Source organism: Manis javanica, chromosome 3, assembly GCF_040802235.1.
Source record: "Manis javanica isolate MJ-LG chromosome 3, MJ_LKY, whole genome shotgun sequence".
NCBI lineage: Eukaryota > Metazoa > Chordata > Mammalia > Pholidota > Manidae > Manis > Manis javanica.
Genome location: NC_133158.1, coordinates 38,706,436 through 38,728,081, shown reverse-complemented (window position 1 = coordinate 38,728,081; position 21,646 = coordinate 38,706,436). Strand labels below are relative to the sequence as shown.

General features: G+C 45.4%; 2 protein-coding genes across 18 annotated transcripts in view; one reads left to right on the top strand and one right to left on the bottom strand.

The window, feature by feature from the left end:
• Positions 1-21,646, top strand: part of LOC108409671 (uncharacterized) — an 88,195-nt gene that overhangs the window by 53,819 nt on the left and 12,730 nt on the right. For 2 of the 8 annotated variants that reach the window (XR_012129079.1, XR_012129080.1), the window contains exon 3: positions 15,667-15,824. The exons of the other annotated variants lie outside the window; for them this stretch is intronic. The gene's annotated coding sequence lies outside the window, so the exon portion shown is untranslated. The remainder of the gene's footprint in view (positions 1-15,666; positions 15,825-21,646) is intronic. 8 annotated transcript variants of the gene reach the window in all.
• The window catches only part of SLC41A3 (solute carrier family 41 member 3), a 91,655-nt gene continuing 82,010 nt past the window's right edge, over positions 12,002-21,646 (bottom strand). For 6 of the 10 annotated variants that reach the window (XM_073231183.1, XM_073231186.1, XM_073231181.1 and 3 more), the window contains 6 exons: positions 20,974-21,118; positions 19,951-20,049; positions 19,757-19,836; positions 17,608-17,742; positions 13,954-14,102; positions 12,002-12,860 (listed from right to left, as the gene is read on the bottom strand). In XM_073231183.1, coding sequence (XP_073087284.1) covers positions 12,654-12,860; positions 13,954-14,102; positions 17,608-17,742; positions 19,757-19,836; positions 19,951-20,049; positions 20,974-21,118 — 815 coding nt within the window. In that variant the 3' untranslated portion in view covers positions 12,002-12,653. The remainder of the gene's footprint in view (positions 12,861-13,953; positions 14,103-17,607; positions 17,743-19,756; positions 19,837-19,950; positions 20,050-20,973; positions 21,119-21,646) is intronic. The other 4 variants (XM_073231188.1, XM_073231185.1, XM_073231187.1 and 1 more) reach the window with 3 other exon arrangements.

Genomic DNA, 21,646 nt, shown 5'->3' with positions numbered 1-21,646 from the left:
GACTTTGGGCCTCATTTGTTGTTCTTTTTCTTGTTTCATAAATTGTGAGTTTAGACTGCTTATGTGGGAATGTTCTTCTTTCTTGAGGTAGGCCTGTATTGCAATATACTTTCCTCTTAGCACAGCCTTGGCTGCATTCCACAGATTTTGCGGTATTGAATTATTGTTGTCATTTGTCTCCATATATTGCTTGATCTCTGTTTTTATTTGGTCATTGATCCATTGGTTATTTAGGAGTATGTTGTGAAGCCTCCATGTGTTCGTGGGATTTTTCATTTTCTTTGCATAATTTATTTCTAGTTTCATACCTTTGTGATCTGAGAAACTGGTTGGTACAATTTCAATCTTTTTGAATTTACTGAGGCTCTTTTTGTGGCCTAGTATATTATCTATTCTTGAAAATGTTCCATGTGCACTTGAGAAGAATGTGTATTCTGTTGCTTTGGGGTGTAGAGATCTGTAGGTGTCTGTTAGGTCCATCTGTTCTATTGTGTTGTTCAGTGCCTCTGTCTCCTTACTTATCATCTGTCTGGTTGATCTGTCATTCAGAGTGAGTGGAGTGTTGAAGTCTCCTAGAATGAATGCATAGCATTCTATTTCCCCTTTTAATTCTGTTAGTATTTGTTTCACATATGTAGGTGCTCCTGTGTTGGGAGCATAGATATTTATAATGGTTATATCTTATTGTTGGATTGACCCCTTTATCATTATGTAATGTCCTTCTTTGTCTCTTGTTACTTTATATGTTTTGAAGTCTATTTTGTCTGATTCAAGTACTGCAACTCCTGCTTTTTCCTCTCTGTTAGTTGCATGAAATATCTTTTTCCATCCCTTGACTTTTAGTCTGTGCATGTATTTGGGTTTAAAGTGAGTCTCTTTCAGGCAGCATATAAATGGGTCTTGTTTTTTTATCCATTCTGTGACTCTATGTCTTTTGATTGGTGCATTCAGTCCATTTATATTTAGGGTGATTATCGATAGGTATGTACTTACTGCCATTGCAGGCTTTGGATTCGTGGTTACCAAAGGTTCAAGGTTAATTTCCTCACTCTCTAAGAGTCTAACTTAACTCACTTAAGATGCTGTTACAAACACAATCTAAAGGTTTTCTTTTTCTCCTCCTTTTTCTTCCTCCTCTATTCTTTATATATTAGGTACCATATTCTGTATTCTTTGTCTATCTCTTGATTGACTTTGGGGATAGTTGATTTAATTTTGTATTTGCTTAGTAATTAGCTGTTCTACTTTCTTTACTGTGGTTTTATTTCCTCTGGTGACAGCTATCCAACCCTAGGAACACTTCCATCTATAGCAGCCCCTCCAAAATACACTGTAGAGATGGTTTGTGGGAGGTAAATTCTCTCAGCTGTTGCTTATCTGGAAATTGTTTACTCCCTCCTTCAAATTTAAATGATAATCTTGCCAGATAAAGTAATCTTGGTTCCAGGCCCTTCTGCTTCATTGCATTAAACACATCATGCCACTCCCTTCTGGATTGTAAGGTTTCTGCTGAGAAGTCTGATGTTAGCCTGATTGGCTTTCCTTTGTATGTGATCTTATTTCTCTCTCTGGCTGCTTTTAATAGCCTGTCCTTATCCTTGATCTTTGCCAATTTTATTACTATATGTCTTGGTGTTGTCTTCCTTGGGTCCCTTGTGTTGGGAGATCTGTGGATCTCTATGGCCTGAGATACTATCTCCTTCCCCAGATTGGGGAAGTTTTCAGCAACTACCTCCTCAAAGACACTTTGTATCCCTTTCTCTTTCTCTTCTTCTTCTGGTATCCCTATAATGCGAATATTGTTCTATTTGGATTGGTCACACCATTCTCTCAATATTCTTTCATTCTTAGAGATTCTTTTTTCTCTCTGTGCCTCAGCTTCTTTGAATTCCTCTTCTCTAGTTTCTATTTCATTTATTGTCTCCTCCTTTTTGTTCTACCAATGGTGTCCTTTAGGACATGTTAAATTTTTAAGACTCCATATTTAGGAGTGATGGCTGTTGGAAAGTGCCTTTTGGAGATTCAAATGTAAACAGGCTTTTTTTGGTGACTATGTTTTTCTAAAGAGCTATGTGGAGTATTTTTATAGAAAACTTTTCCCTTTTTGGTTACAAAACACAGTGGTACTTTTCTGCTGCTGAACAAAACACCTGAAGATATAAAATCTCACATGCCTCAACACCCAAAAAGCAAATAACCCTATTTAAAAAAAGGTTTTTATAAAAAACACCCCATGAGCTGCACTGAGCTGGACAAGGAACCAATAGGAGGTGCTCAACCACATGCATCTTGGTTGAGGGGAGTTGTTTAAAGTGTGCTGACAGTATTTCTATTGCACAGGCCATTAGGATTCATGGACTCTGGACTGACATTGGTAGTGAGTGTTCAGGATTTCCTGAGTAACTTCTTTATAGTAGAATGGGAAGCGGCCATGCTAGCTCAGTGCAGATTGAAAACCCATTCCCCAGATTGTGCTTTTGGTATTCTGTCAGAAAATATCTTCGAAGGGGAGTTTGCCTCTTGCCCAGCAGGCAGGATGTTTTCCTTCCCCGTCAGCTGCACTGAACTGCAGTGTGTGGCATGGCACCCACCCCTGCACAGGCAGTGGATGTGTCGGGCCCTGTGCTGCCACCTGCAGAGCAGAGCTGGCTCCGAGGAGAGCACTGCCCCACTGGGCCGAGGGCTGGTGAGGTCTGTGCCCACCGAGTTTGCGGGCCCACGGTTGGTTGGGTCAGTGCATGTCCAGACTCTCCTTCTGAGCCTTGTACAGTTGGTATTTTTATCTTGAACTTGGATAAGAAACTGCTTGCTAAATTTGTTGGAGGGAGAGCAAGTTTAACAAAGTCAGCATTCAAAATTATCTGTGGACCAAACCAAAGCAAAGTGGGTTAAGTTTTCCTTGGAGGTTGCATATAAATATAGGATTAAGAGAGATGGCTAAAAGGCTCCCTTGCCAGGAGAAAAGAGATTCAGTAATTTTTAATCCTGGTGCACATCAACGTCTGATGAAGCTCCCCAATGGTCAGTGCTAAACAGTTGGGAGTAACGATGCAGCATGTGAGAATGGATGCCGATTGTTTTTGGTGGGCTTACCATGGACGAATACAGTGGTCACTTTGAATGACACACGGAAATGGTTGTTAATGAACTTGTAACCAAGTCCGAGCTTATACCACTCACTGCTTAGCAAGCCAGTAACTTGAGAAACAAGTGTTGGGGCAAGGAAAGCGACTTTATTTGGAAAGCTGGCAGACTGACAAGATGGTGCAGTGATATCCTAAAGAACCATCTTAAGTCAGGGTTGATTTCAAACTGCCTTTATGCTGGGAAAGGGGAGCAGAAGGGGGCTGAGGCTAGGAGGTGACAGACAACTGCAGACATCTGGGAACCAGTGAGGGTCCAAGGAAAATTGCGAAATATGTTGTCATGTTTAGTTGACTTGTGGACATAAGTCTGATCACAATGTTCCTATAAATCTTTGGCAGGACAATGCTATTTCCACACACACTTCCTTATCTTTTTTGGGGGGTGTGAGTTTGGGTAATAGGCTGTTTTCATTAATGTTAAGACCTATGAGCAAAATTCCTTTTGAGGATTAACAAGCCTATGTGCAGGGCTGAACAGAAGTCCCTTATTTCTGGCCCAAAGGGCACAACAGCATAGGAGACAAATCCAGTGTGGAGGCAGAGATGCAAAGCTTTTTTATCTGTTACAAAATGAGGGGATTAGTTAATGAAATTAGAAAAAGAAGAACAAATGAGGCCCAAAGTCAGTAGCAGGAGGGACATAATAAAGATTAGAGCAGAAATAAATAAAATTGAGAAGAATAAAACAATAGAAAAAACAATGAAAGCAGGAACTGGTACTTCAAGGAAATAAACAGAATAGATAAACCCCTAGCCAAACTTATCAAGAAAAAGGGTCTACACACATAAACAGAATCAGAAATGAGTAAGGAAATATAACTGTGGACACCACAGAAATACAAATACGAGAGAATACTATGAAAAATTATATGCTACCAAACTGGATAACCTAGAAGAAATGGACAACTTTCTAGAAAAATACAACCTTCCAAGGCTGACCCAGAAAGTAACAGAATATCTGAACAGCAATTATCAGCAAGGAAATGGAACTGATAATCAAAAAACTACCTAAGAACAAAACCCCTGTACCAGAGGATTTTACTGCTGAATTTTAACAAACATTTAGTGAAGACCTAATACCCATCCTCCTTAAAGTATTCCAAAAAGTAGAAGAGGAGGGAATATTCCCAAACTTATTCTACAAGGCCAGCATCACTCTAGTACCAAAACCAGGCAAAGACACTACAAAAAGAAAATTACAGACCAATATCCCTGATGAACATAGATGCAAAAATACTCAACAAAATATTAGTAAACCAAATTCAAACATACGTCAAAAAGATCATCCATCATGATCAAGTAGGATTTATTCCAGGGATGCAAGGATGGTACAACATTCGAAAATCCATCAACATCATCCACCACATCAACAAAAAGAAGGACAAAAACCACATGAACATCTCCATAGATGTTGAAAAAGCATTCAACAAAATTCAACATCCATTCATGATAAAAACTCTCAACAAAATGGGTATAGAGGGCAAGTACCTCAAGATAATAAAGGCCATATATGACAAATCCATAGCCAACATTATACTTAACAGCAAGAAGCTGAAAGTGTTTCCTTTAAGGTAGGAAACAAGACAAGGATTCCCACTCTCCCCACTTTTATTCAACATAGTTCTGGAGGTCCACAGCAATCAGACAACACAAAGAAATAAAAAGGCATCTAGATTGGCAAGGACGAAGTTAAAACTGTCCTTGTTTGGAGATGACATGATATTGTACATAAAAACCTAAAGAATTCACTCCAAAAGTACTAGATCTAATATCTATATTGAGCCAAGTTGCAGGATACAAAATTAATACTCAGAAATCTGTTGCATTCCTATACAGTAACAATGAAGTAGCAGAGAGAGAAATCAGGAAGTCAACTCCATTCACAATTGCATCAAAAAGAATAAAATACCTAGGAATAAACCTAACCAAGGAAGTGAAAGACCTATACTCTGAAAAGTACACGACACTCATGAGATAAATTAAAGAAGATACCAATAAATGGAAACACATCCCGTGCTTATGGATAGGAAGAATTAATATTGTCAAATGGCCATGCTGCCTAAAGAAATCTACAGATTCAATGCAATTCCTATCAATATACCAACAGAATTCTTCAATGAACTAGAGCAAATAGTTCTAAAATTCCTATGGAACCACAAAAGACCCCAAATAGCCAAAGCAATCCTGAGAAGGAAGAATAAAGCTGGGGGGATTACTCTCCCTGACTTCAAGCTCTACTACAAAGCCACAGTAATCAAGACAAGTTGGTACTGACACAAGAACAGACACATATACCAGTGGAACAGACTAGAGAGCCCAGATATAAACCCAAGCATATATGGTCAATTAATATATGATAAAGGACCCATGGACATACAATGGGGAAATAACAGCCTCTTCAACAGCTAGTTTTGGCAAAACTGGACAGCTACATGCAGAGAATGAAACTGGATCACTGTCTAACTCCATACACAAAAGTAAACTCAAAGTGGATCAAAGACCTGAATGTAAGTCATGAAACCATAAAACTCTTAGAAGGAAACATAGGCAAAAATCTCTTGAATACAAACATGAGTAGCTTTTTCCTGAAAGAATTGTCTCAGGCAAGGGAAAAAAAACAAAAAATGAACTGAGACTACATCATGCTAAAAAGTTTCTGTACAGCAAAGGACACCATCAGCAGAACAAAAAGGCATCCTACAGTATGGGAGAATATATTCATAAATTACATATCCGAGAAGGGGATAACATCTGAAATATATAAAGAACTCACATGCCTCAACACCCAAAAAGCAAATAACCCTATTAAAAAATTGGCAGAGGATATGAAAAGACAATTTTCCAAAGAAGAAATTCAGATGGCCAACAGGCACATGAAAAGATGCTCCACATTGCTAATTATCAGGAAACTGCAAATTAAAACCACAATAAGATATCAGTTAGGCTGGCCAACATAGAAAAAGACTAGGAACAACAAATGCTGGCAAGGATGCAGAGAAAGGGGAACCCTCCTACACTGATGGTGGGAATGTAAACTAGTTCAATCATTGTGGAAAGTAATATGGAGGTTCCTCAAAAAGCCAAAAATAGAAATACCATTTGACACAGGAATTCCACTCCTAGGAATTTACCCAAAGAAAACAACTTCTCAGATTCAGAAAGACATATGCACCCCTATGTTTATCGCAGCACTATTTACAATAGCCAAGATATGGAAGCAACCTAAGAGTCCATCAGTAGATGAATGGATAAAGAAGATGTGGTACATATACACAATGGAATATTATTCAGCCATAAGAAAGAAACAAATCCTACCATTTGCAACAACATGGATGGAGCTAAAGGGTATTATGCTCAGTGAAATAAGTCAGGCAGAGAAAGACAAATACCAAATAATTTCCCTCGTTTGTACAGTATAACAACGAAGAAAAACTGAAGGAACAAAATAGCAGCAGACTCACAGACTCCAAGAAGAGGCTAGGGATTACCAAAGGGGAGGGGTGTGGGAGGGCGGGTGGGGAGGGAGGGAAAAGGGGATTGTGGGGTATCATGATTGGTTCACATGGTATGTGGGGGGTCATGGGGGAGACAGTGTAGCTCAGAGAAGACAAGTAGGGACCCTGGGCATCTTACTACACTGATGGGCAGTGACTGTTATGGGGTGTGAGGGGGACTTGATAATAAGGATCAATGTAATAATCATTGTTTTTCTTGTGAAACCTTCATGAGAGTGTATACCAATGATACCTTAATTTTAAAAAAGGAGGTTGATTTAATTTTTTCCTGAAACTTCTTGAGTTCTAATGGTCTACTTGAAGGCACATATGGCCGTAGATGCCACCATTCTTTGTCTCTTGTGTCCCCGGTGGTGCTTTCTCCCCTCCTGACCCAGTCAGCTGTGGAGGAGCATGCACTGGCCAGTTCTCATGGTGCCCCCATGGGTCTGAGGGGCCTTGGAAGGAGAGGACAGAGCACGTGCCTCCAGCCTTGCCCCTTAGCACCCATCTGATGGAGTGATTTCCCAGTGTCAGAGTCACAGCCCTGTCCTGCCCACTGTCCCCCAGCCTGTGCACCCAGCCCTGGGCCCAGAGACCTGCAGAGCCAGAGCCTGGACTCCTTTTAGGCCTGGGTGCTAGGACATACCAAGGGGTGGAGGAGGGGCTCTTGCCCTCATCACATTCTGCCCTGTGACTACCCTAAACAGTAAGAAAACCTCCACAGAGTGGGCATTTTCCACAGTGGCCACTTTCACATCCTTGGAGGAAAGAGGTGCTGGGAATGTCTGCAGGTCTTGGAAAGCAAAGGGTGATGGAAACGATCTGGGACAGACAAGGTCATTCCTGCCCGACTCGGCCCCCAGTGGGGCCTGAATGCCACCCCCATATCTCCCCTTTCCAAGGCTGCCCCATCTGGTCACAGAGCTTGCATGAGCCCACAGCTCTCCCTGTCCTGCCCTGGGAGGCTGGGAGAAGCACAGCCTTGATACTTGCCCTGGGACAGATGTGTGCCTGGATCCCATGTGGCCATGACTATTGGTGGCCATTAGCCTGTATTAAGATTTTTTTCCTATATGTACATATATAATGTACATTCTTGTACATTTGTGTGGGTAATTCTACCACTTTTGAGGAACTTACTACATCAAACAATAAGCCCATGAAGACTTTTGTAGGTATGTTCAATTGCCCTCCAAAAATTCTGAGCCAATTGTAGTCCAGCAGACAGAGTCTTCCCCTCCCTTCCCACGTAGCCACACTAAATGTGTTCATGGAAAATTTAGGTTCGGATTGTTCTCAGGAGTTCTTCATGGCAGAAGTCAATGCATTGTGAGAGCTGCTGATTTTTTTGTCTTTAATCTTAAAGTAGTTCAGAACCATCTGTAAGGATCTATAGAACACCATGAATTCATAAAAGCAGAATCATGCGGCATTTCACTTATTTCCCTGGCTCAGTACATGAGGGCAGGTCCCTAGAGAAGGCAACCTGTTTTATGGAGATGACTTGCTTTATTGTGCTTTATACAAGTTAAATGCTCATAGCAGCCCTGCATAGAGCAAGTGTGTTGGTGCCATTTTTCCAGCACCATTTACTCACTTCATCTCTATGTCACATTTTGGTACTTCTCACAATACTTCAAAAATTTTCAGTATCAGTATATTTGTTAATGGTGATCTCTGATCAGCGACTATAACTTGCTACAAGCTCAGATGGTGGTTTGCATTTTTTAGCTATGAAGTTTAATTACTGTACACATGGTTTATTAGACATAATGTTACTGCACACTAATAGGATACAGTATAGTGTGAACATAATTCTTTCATGTGCTGGGAAACCAGTAAATTATTTGACTCACTCATTGTGATATTCACTTTATTGTGGTGGTCTGGAACTGAATTTGCAGCCCCCCTGGGCATGCCTGTACTCCGCCCACTGATTCAAAAGCTAACCTCACACCATGGGACAGCTGCCCACGATCACATCATTTAGCAGCCTGCTGCAGTGTCTCGTTTCTTATGCTTTGTGAAGTTCTCAGAACGAACACTTGCTCCATCCAGCGCTCAACAGCTCCCCCAACCCTGGGGTCGCAGGGACTTAGTTCCCACAGTGAGCAGATCCAAGTGGACATGACCCAAGGTGACCCTGGCTCTGGGAGGTGGCAAGGGATTTGCCCTATGCCAAGCAGGAGTTCAATGAACTTTCTTTTTCTCTCTGTTCTTCCTTGCACTCCACTGCCTGCATGGATACATACACAGAAGAGCCACTCTTCCGGGCACTGTGCAGCACTGATGCTTGCTACTTTCACGTTAGTGGGTTCCTTTCTTGCCTGTACTCATTTGACTTGTTGGAAAATTATTTTCCCATCAGAGTCAAGAGCTTCCTCCCACAAACAGGTTGAGGTATCACCTAGTGTGCAGGGGAGACTTCCCCAGACAGGGCTGCCCAGCAACATAATCACAAAACATTGAAAACCATTTACACCAATGAATAAATTTCCTATTTACCTTTAAAAACCCTACATTTTGTCAGCAATCTGCTGCAGTTTGGGTTGCTGCCTAAATCTGTGTTCCCTGCTTGCAAACCTTAAGTTCCCAAATAAATGCAACTGTTTTGCAGTTTTCCATTTTGTGATTGACAGGCCCATCCTTCTGAAAGGTCCTGAAAGCTGTGCCTCCCACCCAAAACCTCACCCCAAAGCCTCTTCACTCATTGCCTGATTAACTCCTACTCACCCTGAGATCTCAGCTTAAGTGGCATTTACTTCCGGATAAAAACTCCCATCACAGCTGAATCCCTTTGCTAGTGGCATAGCTTGGGTTGGCACCCAGGGACTTAGGTTCCGATCCTGCCTCCACCCCTCACCAGCCCTCTAATGAAACCACTGTCTGTTAGGGTTTCCACCCTAGGAAAGTGAGGAGACCTGGGACGACTTGGCTCCCTCATCTACAAGTGCGGGTGAAAATAGCACTTCCCGTATCAGGTTGTTAATGAAGCTATTAATGAGTTGACATATGTAGAATGCTCACAACATAGTAAGTGCTCAATAGTCTTCGTTCTTAATATGCTTCTACAGCACCATGTGCTCCTCTTTTGCGGGTTTTATCAGAGCTAGAATGTTAATACTCACTGGTGTGATGTTAATTACTGACCATCCCCCCAGCAGACCCTTGAGACAAGTGTCAACCTGAAAATAAAGAACCACACTGAGGCAAATGAGCATTTATTTGGGATTAAAGGATTGCAATATGGGGAACATGGGCAGAAACTCAAATGTTTCCACTTGTAGGGTGAAAGTGATTTTTATGAAGACAAGGAGGGAATTACATGAGTTGAAGAAAAAAGTTTTCTAGGGTGTTAACCAGCTTTTTATGGATACTAGTAAACAGCCTCTCTAGTTTACTCACTGATTAACTGCTAATTTTATCTTTAGAAAGCCCATTATCAGTCTTGTGATGAGGATGTCCATTCTTCTGCTGACTTCTCAAACGATTGCTTAACACAATAGCCATTTTTCCCAGTCCAAAGGTTCTGGCCCAGTTCAAAGGCAAGTGAGACGAGTTCTCTCCAATGGCCACTCAACTCTGTTTTAAAAAGGCTCCAGAGAAATGCAAATTAAAACCACAATGAGATATCACCTCACACCAGTAAGGATCGCCAACATCTAAAAGACAAACCACAACAAATGTTGGAGAGGTTGTGGAGAAAGGGGAACCCTCCTACACTGCTGGTGGGAATGTAAACTAGTTCAACCATTGTGGAAAGCAGTATGAAGGTTCCCCAAAAAGCTCAAAATAGAAATACAATTTGATGCAGGAATTCCACTCCTAGGAATTTACCCTAAGAATGCAGCAGCCCAGTTTTAAAAAGACAGATGCACCCCTATGTTTATCGCAGCACTATTTACAATAGCCAAGAAACAGAAGCAACCTAAGTGTCCATCAGCAGATGAATGGATAAAGAAGATGTGGTACATATACACAATGGAATACTATTCAGCCGTAAGAAGAAGAAAAATCCTACCATTTGCAACAACATGGATGGAGCTGGATGACATTATGTTCAGTGAAATAAGCAGGATGGAGAAAGACAAGTACCAAATGATTTCACTCATGTGTGGAGTATAAGAACAAAGGAAAACTGAAGGAAAAAAACAGCAGCATAATCACAGAACCCAAGAATGGACTAACAGTTACCAAAGGGAAAGGGACTGGGGAGGATAGGTGGGAAGGGAGGGATAAGGGCGGGGAAAAAGAAAGGGGGCATGACGATTAGCATGTATAATGTGGCAGGGGGCACAGGGAGGGCTGTGCAACACAGTGAAGACAAGTAGTGATTCTACAGCATCTTACTAGGCTGATGGACAGTGACTGTGAAGGGGTCTGTGGGGGGAACTTGTTGATGGGGGGAGTCTAGTATACTAAACATAATATTCCTCATGTAATTGTAGATTAATGATACAAAAAAAAAAAAGGGCTCCAGTCATGTTGTTTTCACACAGGGATGAGCGCTTTACCCACAAGGACACCCCCAGCACCAAGCCTGTGACTTGGCAAACAGGGGTGGATATTCTCTGTGTGCCTTCCACATCCCCTCTCCCGCAGCCTGGCTCTGTGCTCCAGAAGGCAGCCCTCAAGGGACATGCAGAACCACACCTCCGGCCATTTAACTTCTGGCCAGGTTTGGCTAATGAGTGACACCAGCAGATGAAAGGGTGAGCAGAGAATAAGGTTGGGGTGTTTATTCCCTGGCTCATTCTCTGTCAGAGTACAAGCTCTAGAGGCTGCCTCTCAGGCAGTCCCACTCCTGACTGCTCCCCAGCTCAGATGAACAGCTAGTGGTGACAGCACCCTGCCAGGGGTGTCTCCCCATTCACTGTTTGTTATCCACATCTCTGTACCTGCCACCTCCCTCCTTCTGGGAGAATGACTGATACATGAGGTTCCACATCAGTATGTACTGAACAAATGAATGATGCCCATTTTACTAAATGAAGGTGATAATCCTTAGTCCAAACCATGGCTTAAGTTACGATGAGTTTTACTAAGGAACTGGACATGAACATATATATATTTTAAGATGGAGTTCTGGAGCAGAGGTTCTCAAATGAGAGGGCGTCCACGCCACCTAGGGTGCCTGTCAAACACACACTGCTGGGCTCCACCACAAGATGTTCTGGTCTGGCAGGCCCGGGGGGTGGGTGAGGGTTAATGAGCCACATATCTACCAAGTTTCCCTGTGATGTTGATGCTTCTAGATTGGGATCACAGTTTGAGAAACACACCCTAGAGAAAAGCCACAGGTTTTGATATAGACTCGGAGTCTCGTGGTGCATTAACTATCTTTCAGGACACAAAAGGCCACGTACAATATAACCTGTTTTATTTTACACTTCTCTGGTCATTAAAATCTAAATGGAGGTTTTACTTTAAAAAAAAAGGTTGAGGGAGAAAACAGCGACAAGATTAAATACTGGGAGCAGGAAAGAGGGTGTTCATGGCCCATCTGGGGAAGGTTCACACACACTTGCAGGGCACACTGGCAGAGTGGCTCACGGAGCCGGGACCTGGTGAGGACAGAGGTGAAGCCCCAGCTCAGAGTTCTGAGGCTCGGGAGCAGATGATCTCCTTCCTGCTCCTCCCAAGTCCGGGCTGCGCAGGCGCCACACAGAGCCCACACTTCATCCAAGTCCACCGCACACAGCCCCTCCAACAGCACCTTCAGGCCAGAGTGCCCTGCTTTCCACGTGCACACGCACATTCACACACTCAGGCCAGGCACACGTGGTCACATTCATACAAACGGAGCTTCTGATCTCAGGCCTCTATCATGGGCTCAGGTTCCAAAGTCAACACCAAAGTTAAGGTGTGTGAGAGTCTCCTTAGCAGACTGACAAGGGGCCACTGCAGAGGCAGGGTGCCGGCCATCCTGAGCACCCAGCCAGGGGGAAACTGTTCTGTACCCCACTGAGTGAGGGAAAATTCTACCTCACAGCTGGGGCTGCCTGGCTCATTAGGGAGGTCCTGACACTGGCTCTGAGCTGCCCAGCTCTACTCTGCTCCTCAGTAGCCAGTGGATAAGGAAGCAGATCGCCAGGAGGCCAGTCCCTAGGAGGTCACCCAGCCCCGTGAGGTAGGGGATACAGTGGTTGTCCGGATCCAGGGCCTGGTGCCACGTCAGCCGAACCAACACTTCGGCCAGGTACAGCAGGACCGTCACCTGTTGTGAGCACAAGCAGACACAAGACAATGACCAAGTCAGAAAGCCAGCTGTCACCAAGAGACACCAGCAGATCCCAGGGCAGACACTAAGGCTGGCATGTCAAGCCCTTCCTCTGCTTCGCTTGGGGTCTGACACCCACCTCTGAGTTTGGGTGGAGATGGAGAGCCACTCTCACATACATGTGCCTAGCCTCCGTCCCTGTGGTCGGGCCTGCTCAGGGCATCCTGCAGCACCCACAGGCCTGCTGCTCACAGCCTCAGCTCTCTGCCACGCCGGCTCTGCTCACCACCCTTGGAACCGACACAGGCCTCCCTGGGACGGCAGTGTGGGCTTCTCAGGGCAGCCGTGGAGGGCTGGCCTTCCTGGGGTGCCACAGGGTAGTCCACACAAGCTCTGGCCTCTCAGGGCTCCCGGGGTCCTCCTCCCAGGCTGGGCCCAGCCCCTTCCCTGCTGCAGCTCAGGACCATTTCTCAGGCTGTCCCAGCCTATCCTTCAGGGTCATGGGCATGCTGCAATTACTACTGCCACACCTCAGGGAGACTTGAAAATGCCAGTCCCCACTCCCAGCCCTGCCCTCAGAGAAAGGCCCAACCGTGCCCAGTTACCCGGCAGAGGCCCCAGGCATGCCAGGGACATCAGCCGGTGAGTCCAGGCAGATGCCTGCTGATGCCACCCCAGGCAGGTGCCAGCTGAATCACTTTCATCATGTCCTGATCACCATCTGGCCCAGACTAAAGCCCACCCAGACCACCAGGGGCCTCGCCCCTGCCCACCCTGGGATGAATGACCCATGTGGCCCAGTTCAACAGCTGGATCTGCTCATCAGCTTGCTTCACGGCAACTCAGCACACCCTCAGCCCACTCCATGGAACCTCTGGCGCGGAGTGTGCTGTGTGCCATGTGTAGCACAAAGTGTGCAGTGGCCTCTGTGGATCATGCCCTTGGGCATGAACAAGGTGACTCGACTCCTGGAAGATGGGGACTGTGCCCTGTGTGTCCAGGAGACCCCCCCGCCCCTACACCACCACAAGCATCTCTGCCAGGATGGGGACAAAGCTTGCTGGCTGACTTCCACGACAGCTGTCCTTACCTGGACCAGGCCTGCCAACAGGTAGAATACCATGAAGGTCTTGCTGTGTGGGACTGAAGGGCCTTCTACCAGGTAGATGATATAGAAGAAAATGAGATGGCCTGGGACTGCCAGGAAAAGCAGCACTCGGGCTGACATGGAATTGATTTCTGGAAGAAACAGAGCCAAGGAGCTGTGTGACCCGTGCAGCAGCAAAGGCCACCTCAGCACACGGTAGCCTGCAGGGAGGCACCACATTCACTCATCTACCACACGAGTGTTTACCGAGCACATACTACATGGTGAGCATGTTCCAGCACATGGGGAGATGGTCCTGTTCCTTCCCTCTTGGAGCTGACATTTTAGGGAGGAGAGAAAAGCCAGAATCAAGCAGCAGAAACAAACCGGAAAAGTGTGACAAAACCTCAGAGTACTAGGAGGAGAATAAACCAGGGTAACGTGGTAGAGAAGGAAGTGTACTTCAGTGTAGGTGAGCTCCTGGGGCCAGAGGCCCTCTCAAGTTGATGACACGTAGGCTGAGATCTGAACCTGGGAGGGGATTCTGGGCAGAGGAAAGAGCAGCGAGGGGCTTAAGGTGGAGATGAGCTCCAGCATGTGCAACAAGAGTCAGCGGTCGAGGGCGGCGCACTCACGGGACCCTCAGGCAGCCCCTTTCTCATTAGCCTCTGGGAGCCTGTCAGCATGTTTCCTTCAGGCTGCAGAGCTCACGGAGTCTCTCCGAGACTCTGCAAGGAATGTAATTTACCCTGTCCCACCCACCAACACTTTTAAAAACTATGACACGTCAATGTGATTGGCTTCTCAAATAGAAATAGTTTCAGTAAAAAGTAAGACTCCATTTCCCTCTGAGTTAATGCATTTCATCAAATAAGGGGGAAAATCATATGTAGCTTAGAAACTAAAAAGTCTAGCATAAAATAATCTATACAGAGAATGAGAACACACAAGTACCAAAATCTAATCATAATGAAAAATTAGATAAGGTACACAGATTCTTTAAAAAAAAAATGGAAGCAAAATAATTACTTTTGGTAGCTGGTATTAACACTCAGGACAATCTATAGAAACACTACACATAAACAGTAAGAATTCAGCAAAATATTTAGGCACTGGTATAGTCTGAATGTCTGTGTCTCCGCTAGATCCATGTGCTGTATCCTAACCTCCAGTACACTGGTGTTTGGAGGGTGGGCATTTGGGAAGTGACAAGGTCATGAGGGTGGAGTCCTTAGGAATGGGATTGGTGCCCATGTAAGAGACCTCAGAGAGCTCCCTCACCCCTTCCACTGTGAGGAGAAAGCTGTTTATGATCCAGGAAGCAGGCCTTCACCAGACAGAATCTGCTTGTGCGTTGATGTTGGACTCCAGCCACCAGAATTGTAAGAATAAATTTCTATTGTTTACAAGTTACCCATTCTATTCCTTTTATTGCAGCCTGAGCTAAGGCAGGTACATAAGTAATATAGAAAGTAGATAGCTTTTCTATATACAAATGACCTGTCAGAAAATACAATTGGGACTTCTAGATAAGACAGGATACACATACTTCTTCCTGTCCTCTCACTAAATACAACTGAAACCTTGGACAGTATATATAAAACAAACATAAAATTCTGAAATGTAGAGAGAAAAGGCAAACTGGCTGGGGACCTCAGGACCCAAGGAACAACATGATAGTGAGTTCCCTGATTTTTTTCGCCTCATATATCTCAGATTGGGTGCTGGAGAAATGAGCAACCTGGAAACGCCAGTGGGCACAGACCAAAAGAAAATTCTAATCAAACAACACAGGAAAAACTGCAACCTCATTTCTACCCATCTCCCTCCCAGCCAGAGGAACACGGGCTCCTGCCTTGACCACAAGTAACGAGGTGATTCTCCTCCCCCAGGGTGTCAGTGGAGACGGAGGGGAATATGGGCTTCCACCCCGCCTGGCAGTGAGGGAGCAGTGCCCTTCCTTTCCCCCAGTGATGCAGTCTGACAGGAGGCTAGCTAAAAACAGAAGAACTTAAGTAAAATCCATATTCTCATAACATACACCCCAAAGTCTGGGATTCAATCTAAAATCACCTATTATAACAAAAAAATTTCAACTTGGTGAGACAACCAACAGACACTAACAAGGAGATGACACAGATGATAGGATTATCCCAAAGCAATTTTAAGGGATCCTTTACAAAAATGCTTCAACCAGCAACTACAAAAACACTTGAAACAAATGATAAAAATAGAAAGTCTCAGTAAAGAAATCATCTAAGAAATTGAAGATACAAAGAGAATGAAATTTTAAAACTGAAAAAAATACCATAGCCAAAAAACCCAAACAACTCAATGAATGAGTCAACAGCAGAATGGAGAGGACAGAGGAAAGAATCAATGAACTTGAAAAAAAAGCTATAGAAATTAGCCAATCTAACCAAGAGAGAGTAAAATAGACTTGGGGAAAAAAGTTGAACAGAGCCTCAGGGAATTGAGGCTGTAATAAAGATCTACCATTCATGTTAGGAGACTACCAGAAAGACAGGAGGAAGAGAATGAGGCCGAGAAAGAACATAAAAGAAGTAATGACTTAAAATTTCCCAAATTTGGCAAACAATAAATCTACATATTCAAGGAGCTAAACGAACTCCATGTAGGGTAAACACGAAAATATCCACACCAATGTGCATCATAATCAAAAGTCTAGAAAGTGAAGAAAAAGTCTTGAAATAAGCAAGAGAGAAAAACCACCTTATGTACACAGCAAAAACAATTCAAATGACAGCAATTTGTCAGAAACCATGGTCAAATAGTAGTACATTTTTCAAGTGTTGAAAATAGCTATCTAACCCGAATTTTATGGTCAGCAAAAATATCCCTCAGGAATGTGCCAGCAGACCTACCCTAAAAGAATGGCTAAAGGTAGTTCTTGAAACAGAAAGGAAATGATGAAAGAAAACATAATGGAAGAAAAGATTCAATTTTTAAATATAACAGAAAGATAAAACCTTCCATGTTTCCAATGGTTCTCAGTCTCTTTTCCTCAAGTTTTAAGACCCTATAATCAGCTCCCCTCTATGTCTCTGGCTTCAAGGTCCTTCATCCTCTCCTTCGCTCATTATGCTCACGTCTCACTGGCCTTTCAATTCTTCAAACTCACCATGATCCTTCTTGCCTCTGACCTTTGTTCAGACTGTTCCCTCTGTCTGGAATGCTCTTTCTGCTCCAGCATGCCCCTTCCCAACCAACCCTGCTCTTCCTCAGAGAGGAACTTTCTAGCCCCAAATCTGAAATCTCCTGTAATTCCTTTTTATCACACCCTGTGTTTTTGCATTTTAGAATATATCACAGTTTATAAATATGTGCTCCTTTTTGTGTGTTCACTCTTCTAGACCGTGTATATCCATGAGAATCAGCTTCCTCCCTCTTACCACTCTGATTTGATACCTAGTCCCTGGTAGACAGTCAACAAATATTTGAGCAAATGAATGAATCAATTAAAGGCACGACTGGGGAGTCAGGTGTCTGGGAGGAGTAGTTGGTGTCCTTGAAGATGCTCTTTGATGAGGTCAGCACTGGTCCTAACTGTCCATTGCTACAAGTGCCAGCCTCCAATGACCATTTTTACCTGTTTAAAGAAATGACTACACAGCCTCTGGAAAATGCCAGACCCACCTGAGGTGCAGAAAATGGAACACAGGTTGGGCCAGAATTTTTTCATACAGAGAGGTAGGACCCCAGGTGTGCTCCACATGTGCAGGAAGGTGGAGATCCGGCTGGTCTGAATGGCCACCAGATTGCCACCAACACCTGTGGGAATAGAAAGAATCTGGTCTTCCTTTCTTTATGCCAGTCTGAGTTCTATCCTTTGAGCTCACTCCCTCCAGGAGGGCTTCCTTGACTTATTCAGCACTTGGCCTTTTCCTTCCCTCCCACTTGACCACAGATCTTGTTTGGCACCAAGCAAAGGTAGCCTAGACCTCATGAGTGAGGTTATCAATGCAGTAACTCCATCACCTTGACAGGCAGCACCTGTTAAAGTGAAGGAAGTGTGACTGGCAAAGTAGGTTCTCAATACATATCTGTTGGGAGAGGGAGACTGGAAGGGAAGGAATTCAGGAAAGGGGTGAGGGTAAGGGAGGGAGGAGGGTGGATGGAGATGCCTACAGGATATCCTGGTAAGCCACTCAAGGTCATAGGGAATGACAGGACCATACTAGCCTGGAGTATCAGAGGAAATGAAAGGACGTGTTTCACCTGCAGGTGGAAGGAGGCAAGAGAACAGTGGATGACAGCTGTGAAGGAGGAGGGGTGGTGACGTGGTGACAGAGCTGGGCTTGCTGCCAAGGCACCTGCTTCTGTAGGGAGCTGATGGCACCCAGCTCTGCAGAGTCAGAGGGTGCGGGTGACCAAGGCCAGGCTGGACTCCTTCTGCAGGAGCAGGCTATGGGGCTGGCAGGGCTGCTCCTGCTCCATTCCCTCGGCCAGAGAGAACCCCTCACTGGGTCAGATGTGCCCCAGTGCCCTCCAGGGGCAGAGACCAACTGCCCTGGCTGCCCCAGAGGACACACAAACTTTCTGTGGCAGAGGATGGCTGCCCATCATTTGGCTCAGGTCACACATAATTTTTTTTTAAAAAAGGAAAAAAATAACAAATTAAGTGGCAACATTTACAAATCATACCCTTAATCCAGATTCCTGGCTTCTCCTACCAAGTCAGCTCAGGCAATTCTGGACCTCTGTTCCCACCAGGCAGCCACTGGCTGAAGCTGAGCAGGCCCTACTCCCTCCACACCAGGAAGGCCTTCTGCAGTTCCTCCTGCTCCCCACCACTCCTTCCTGCTAGCTACTGTCTTACCTGCCTAACTCACTCACATTGCTCGCTTGGCCCTGGAGGCATCTAAGTTGGTGACACCAAAGGAAGTCTCTCCAAGTTGACGGCCATCTGGGCCTGACATAGCTGTGGCTGTCCTTACCATGGCTAGCCCTCGCGCTGGGAACAGGCCCTGTGGCACTTGACCAGGGTGCAAACCTGCTGGAAGGCCCACTCACATGCAGGAAATATAGGCCTGGGTTCCCACAGAACTGGGGGTGCCCAAGGGACTCTGAAGCCTTTCTCTGCTGTCTCAGGAGCCCAGAGTCAGGGCACCAAGCAAACTGTACAGTAAGTTGTCATGTCTGGTTCCCTGATCAGTTGGTCCCAGTTGTAGATTCTTATCAGAAACCAGACACAAAGCAAGTTTTAGTTAACAGAGGGGTCCTCACCACAATCACCCACAGGGCCTAAGCCTAGAAGACATCATCAGTGAAGGGTCAGGAGGCAAGGAAGGGAATGGAGGGGAGGACCAAGGCAAAGCAGACAGTGCAGGTCAGTGGTGGCTGGTTCTTGCCCCTCCCTCAACGTAAGCCCAGTTTGTCACAGCCTTGCTTGGAGACAGAAATCCAGTTTTACATATAAATGTTTAAGTTTTAAATGTCATCAATGAAGCTAATTTAAAATAAAAGAAAATTCATGAGAGGCCAATGCTGCAGTCCTGAAGGCCACATTCAGTCTGCAGGTGAATCCTGCAGGCCAGCAAATCCCAGGCTCACCCCGGTGCACCTTCAAGGCATGGGATTTAGCTCTGTTGGAAAGCTCCAGCCTCAGTAGCAGTGGTGCATACAAGGAGAGGAACATGGAAGAGTGGGCAGGGCTTTCTCCCCCTGGGTCTCCTTCTAGCTGAGAAAAACCAGACCTCACAGCCCGTGCTCAGCAGCACCACCATGGCTCAGCTTCCCGCCTCCACCCCCAGGACCCTAGGTGATGGTGACTGCTGATACCTACCACATATGATGGGAGTAAATATGGCCATGCCATTGTACTGCCGCTTAGAAATGGTTTTGTTCAAGATGAGCCCTCCAAAACTGGGGAGAAAGCAGAGGGTAGTCAAATCATTAGATTTACATGTGTGGACATCCTTGCAAACCTCTATGCAAACTACCTCATCAGCCTGTCTTCCCAGTTTAGCAAACACTTACCTTACCCTTATACAAAATATCTGTGGCAGCCAAGCTGGTCTCCTCAGAGTACTTTGCACCGCATATATGTTGCCACCTCTTTTCTGAGCCTCAGCTGTTCTAGAAGGCCCAAGAGATAATCTCAGCCCATTGAAAACAAACAACAAACTCCTTTCCAAGACCACTTAGTTGGCTGGGCTGTCACAGGACAGCTCTTGAACTGCAACTAAGCACTCATCAGTGCAAAACAACTTGCATACATCATTTCATGCCCCTGGTTTTCAGAAGACGCTGCAGCCAGATCTTGCTCCCATCCGCCCTTGCAGTTTAGCCAAGGCTGCCCTGCCCCTGTAGCCCTGGAAAAGCTAGATCAATTTGTACAAAGCTTCCAGGGGCCTTCTGGAAACAAAGACACCTCGACCATAACTTCCTCTCTCTGAGATACAGTGTCAGGAAAGCACCTCAAAATAGACAGAGGTGGCTCTCCTCAAGATCAACTAGCAGAAAGGGCCCTGGAGACCAGGGCTGGAGGGTGGAACAAAAGGGGGGGTCAAGGGGACTCATCCCCCAGCCCCTCTAGATCCCATCAGCTGCCATGCTGTAGAAATGGTGTTCACAGAGACACTGCCTTGAGGTCAGGTAAGGAATGCCCTTCAGCCTAAGCAGTGGTGCAGGCCAGTGAGAGGAAGTGGGAGACCTGGTACCTGGTGCCCCACAGCGCCACAACAGGGCGGGGAGCCACGTAACAATACACTTGTCTGCTGTTTCCTGGATAAGCTCTTTTTGGCTGTCCGATGCTCTGGCTACTGCAAATAGGACTACCTCTCAATATAAATAAAGTCTAGGGTTTTTGGTGAGAGGGTGATAAAAAGCAAAGAGGTGGCTCAACCAGCACCCAGATGCAGTTAACACACCCATGAGCTCTGAGGCAGTGAGTGCTGCCCTTGTTCCAGAGGCTCTGCAGCTCAGGCCATGTGCCTGAACACAAAGGCCAAGGGTTGCATGAGGAGGGAGAAAGGAGGCAGCGGACTCACTCCTGCTCACCTGCTGATGACCATCGCTAGGATGATTGGTAACCATCCGAACTTCAGGATCTTCATGACGGGTGGGTTCTGCTTGACAATGAGGACCCAAACAGGGGTCAGGGCTATGAAGCCAATGCAGACCAGTGGCATCAGATACCAACTGTCTGAGAAGAGAAAGAAAAAGGGGATACATGCTAGTGCATTGGGGCATGGCCCAGTGCCTCTGTAGCTCCAGCTATCCCTCTGGCACAGCCCAGACATGGACCATCCTAGATCCCCTGGCCAGTGCTTGCCACACATCAGCCCCCCACACCAGGGTGGCCCTGGTACAGTGCCACAGGAATACCTGCTGCACACCTGCTCCAGCTCCAGCCATCCTGCAGGGTAGCCCAGGCCTGGCACACCCAGGGACCCCCTGGCCCACATGCACTCCAGCTCTCCCAGCCTGTGCCCTCTCTGGCTACAGTCACCAGCCAAAGCCACCAACCATGCAAAGTCTACACAGGGGACATTCATACACAAGGCCACAGCTTCAAACTGAGAGAGGTAGCTGTTCTGCCTAATTCATAGAAACAAACACAGAAAGTCAAACAAAATGAGACAGAAGAACATGTTCCAAATGAAAGAACAAGATAAAACCACAGAAAAAACACCCTAATGAAATGGAGATAAATAATTTACCCGATAAAGAC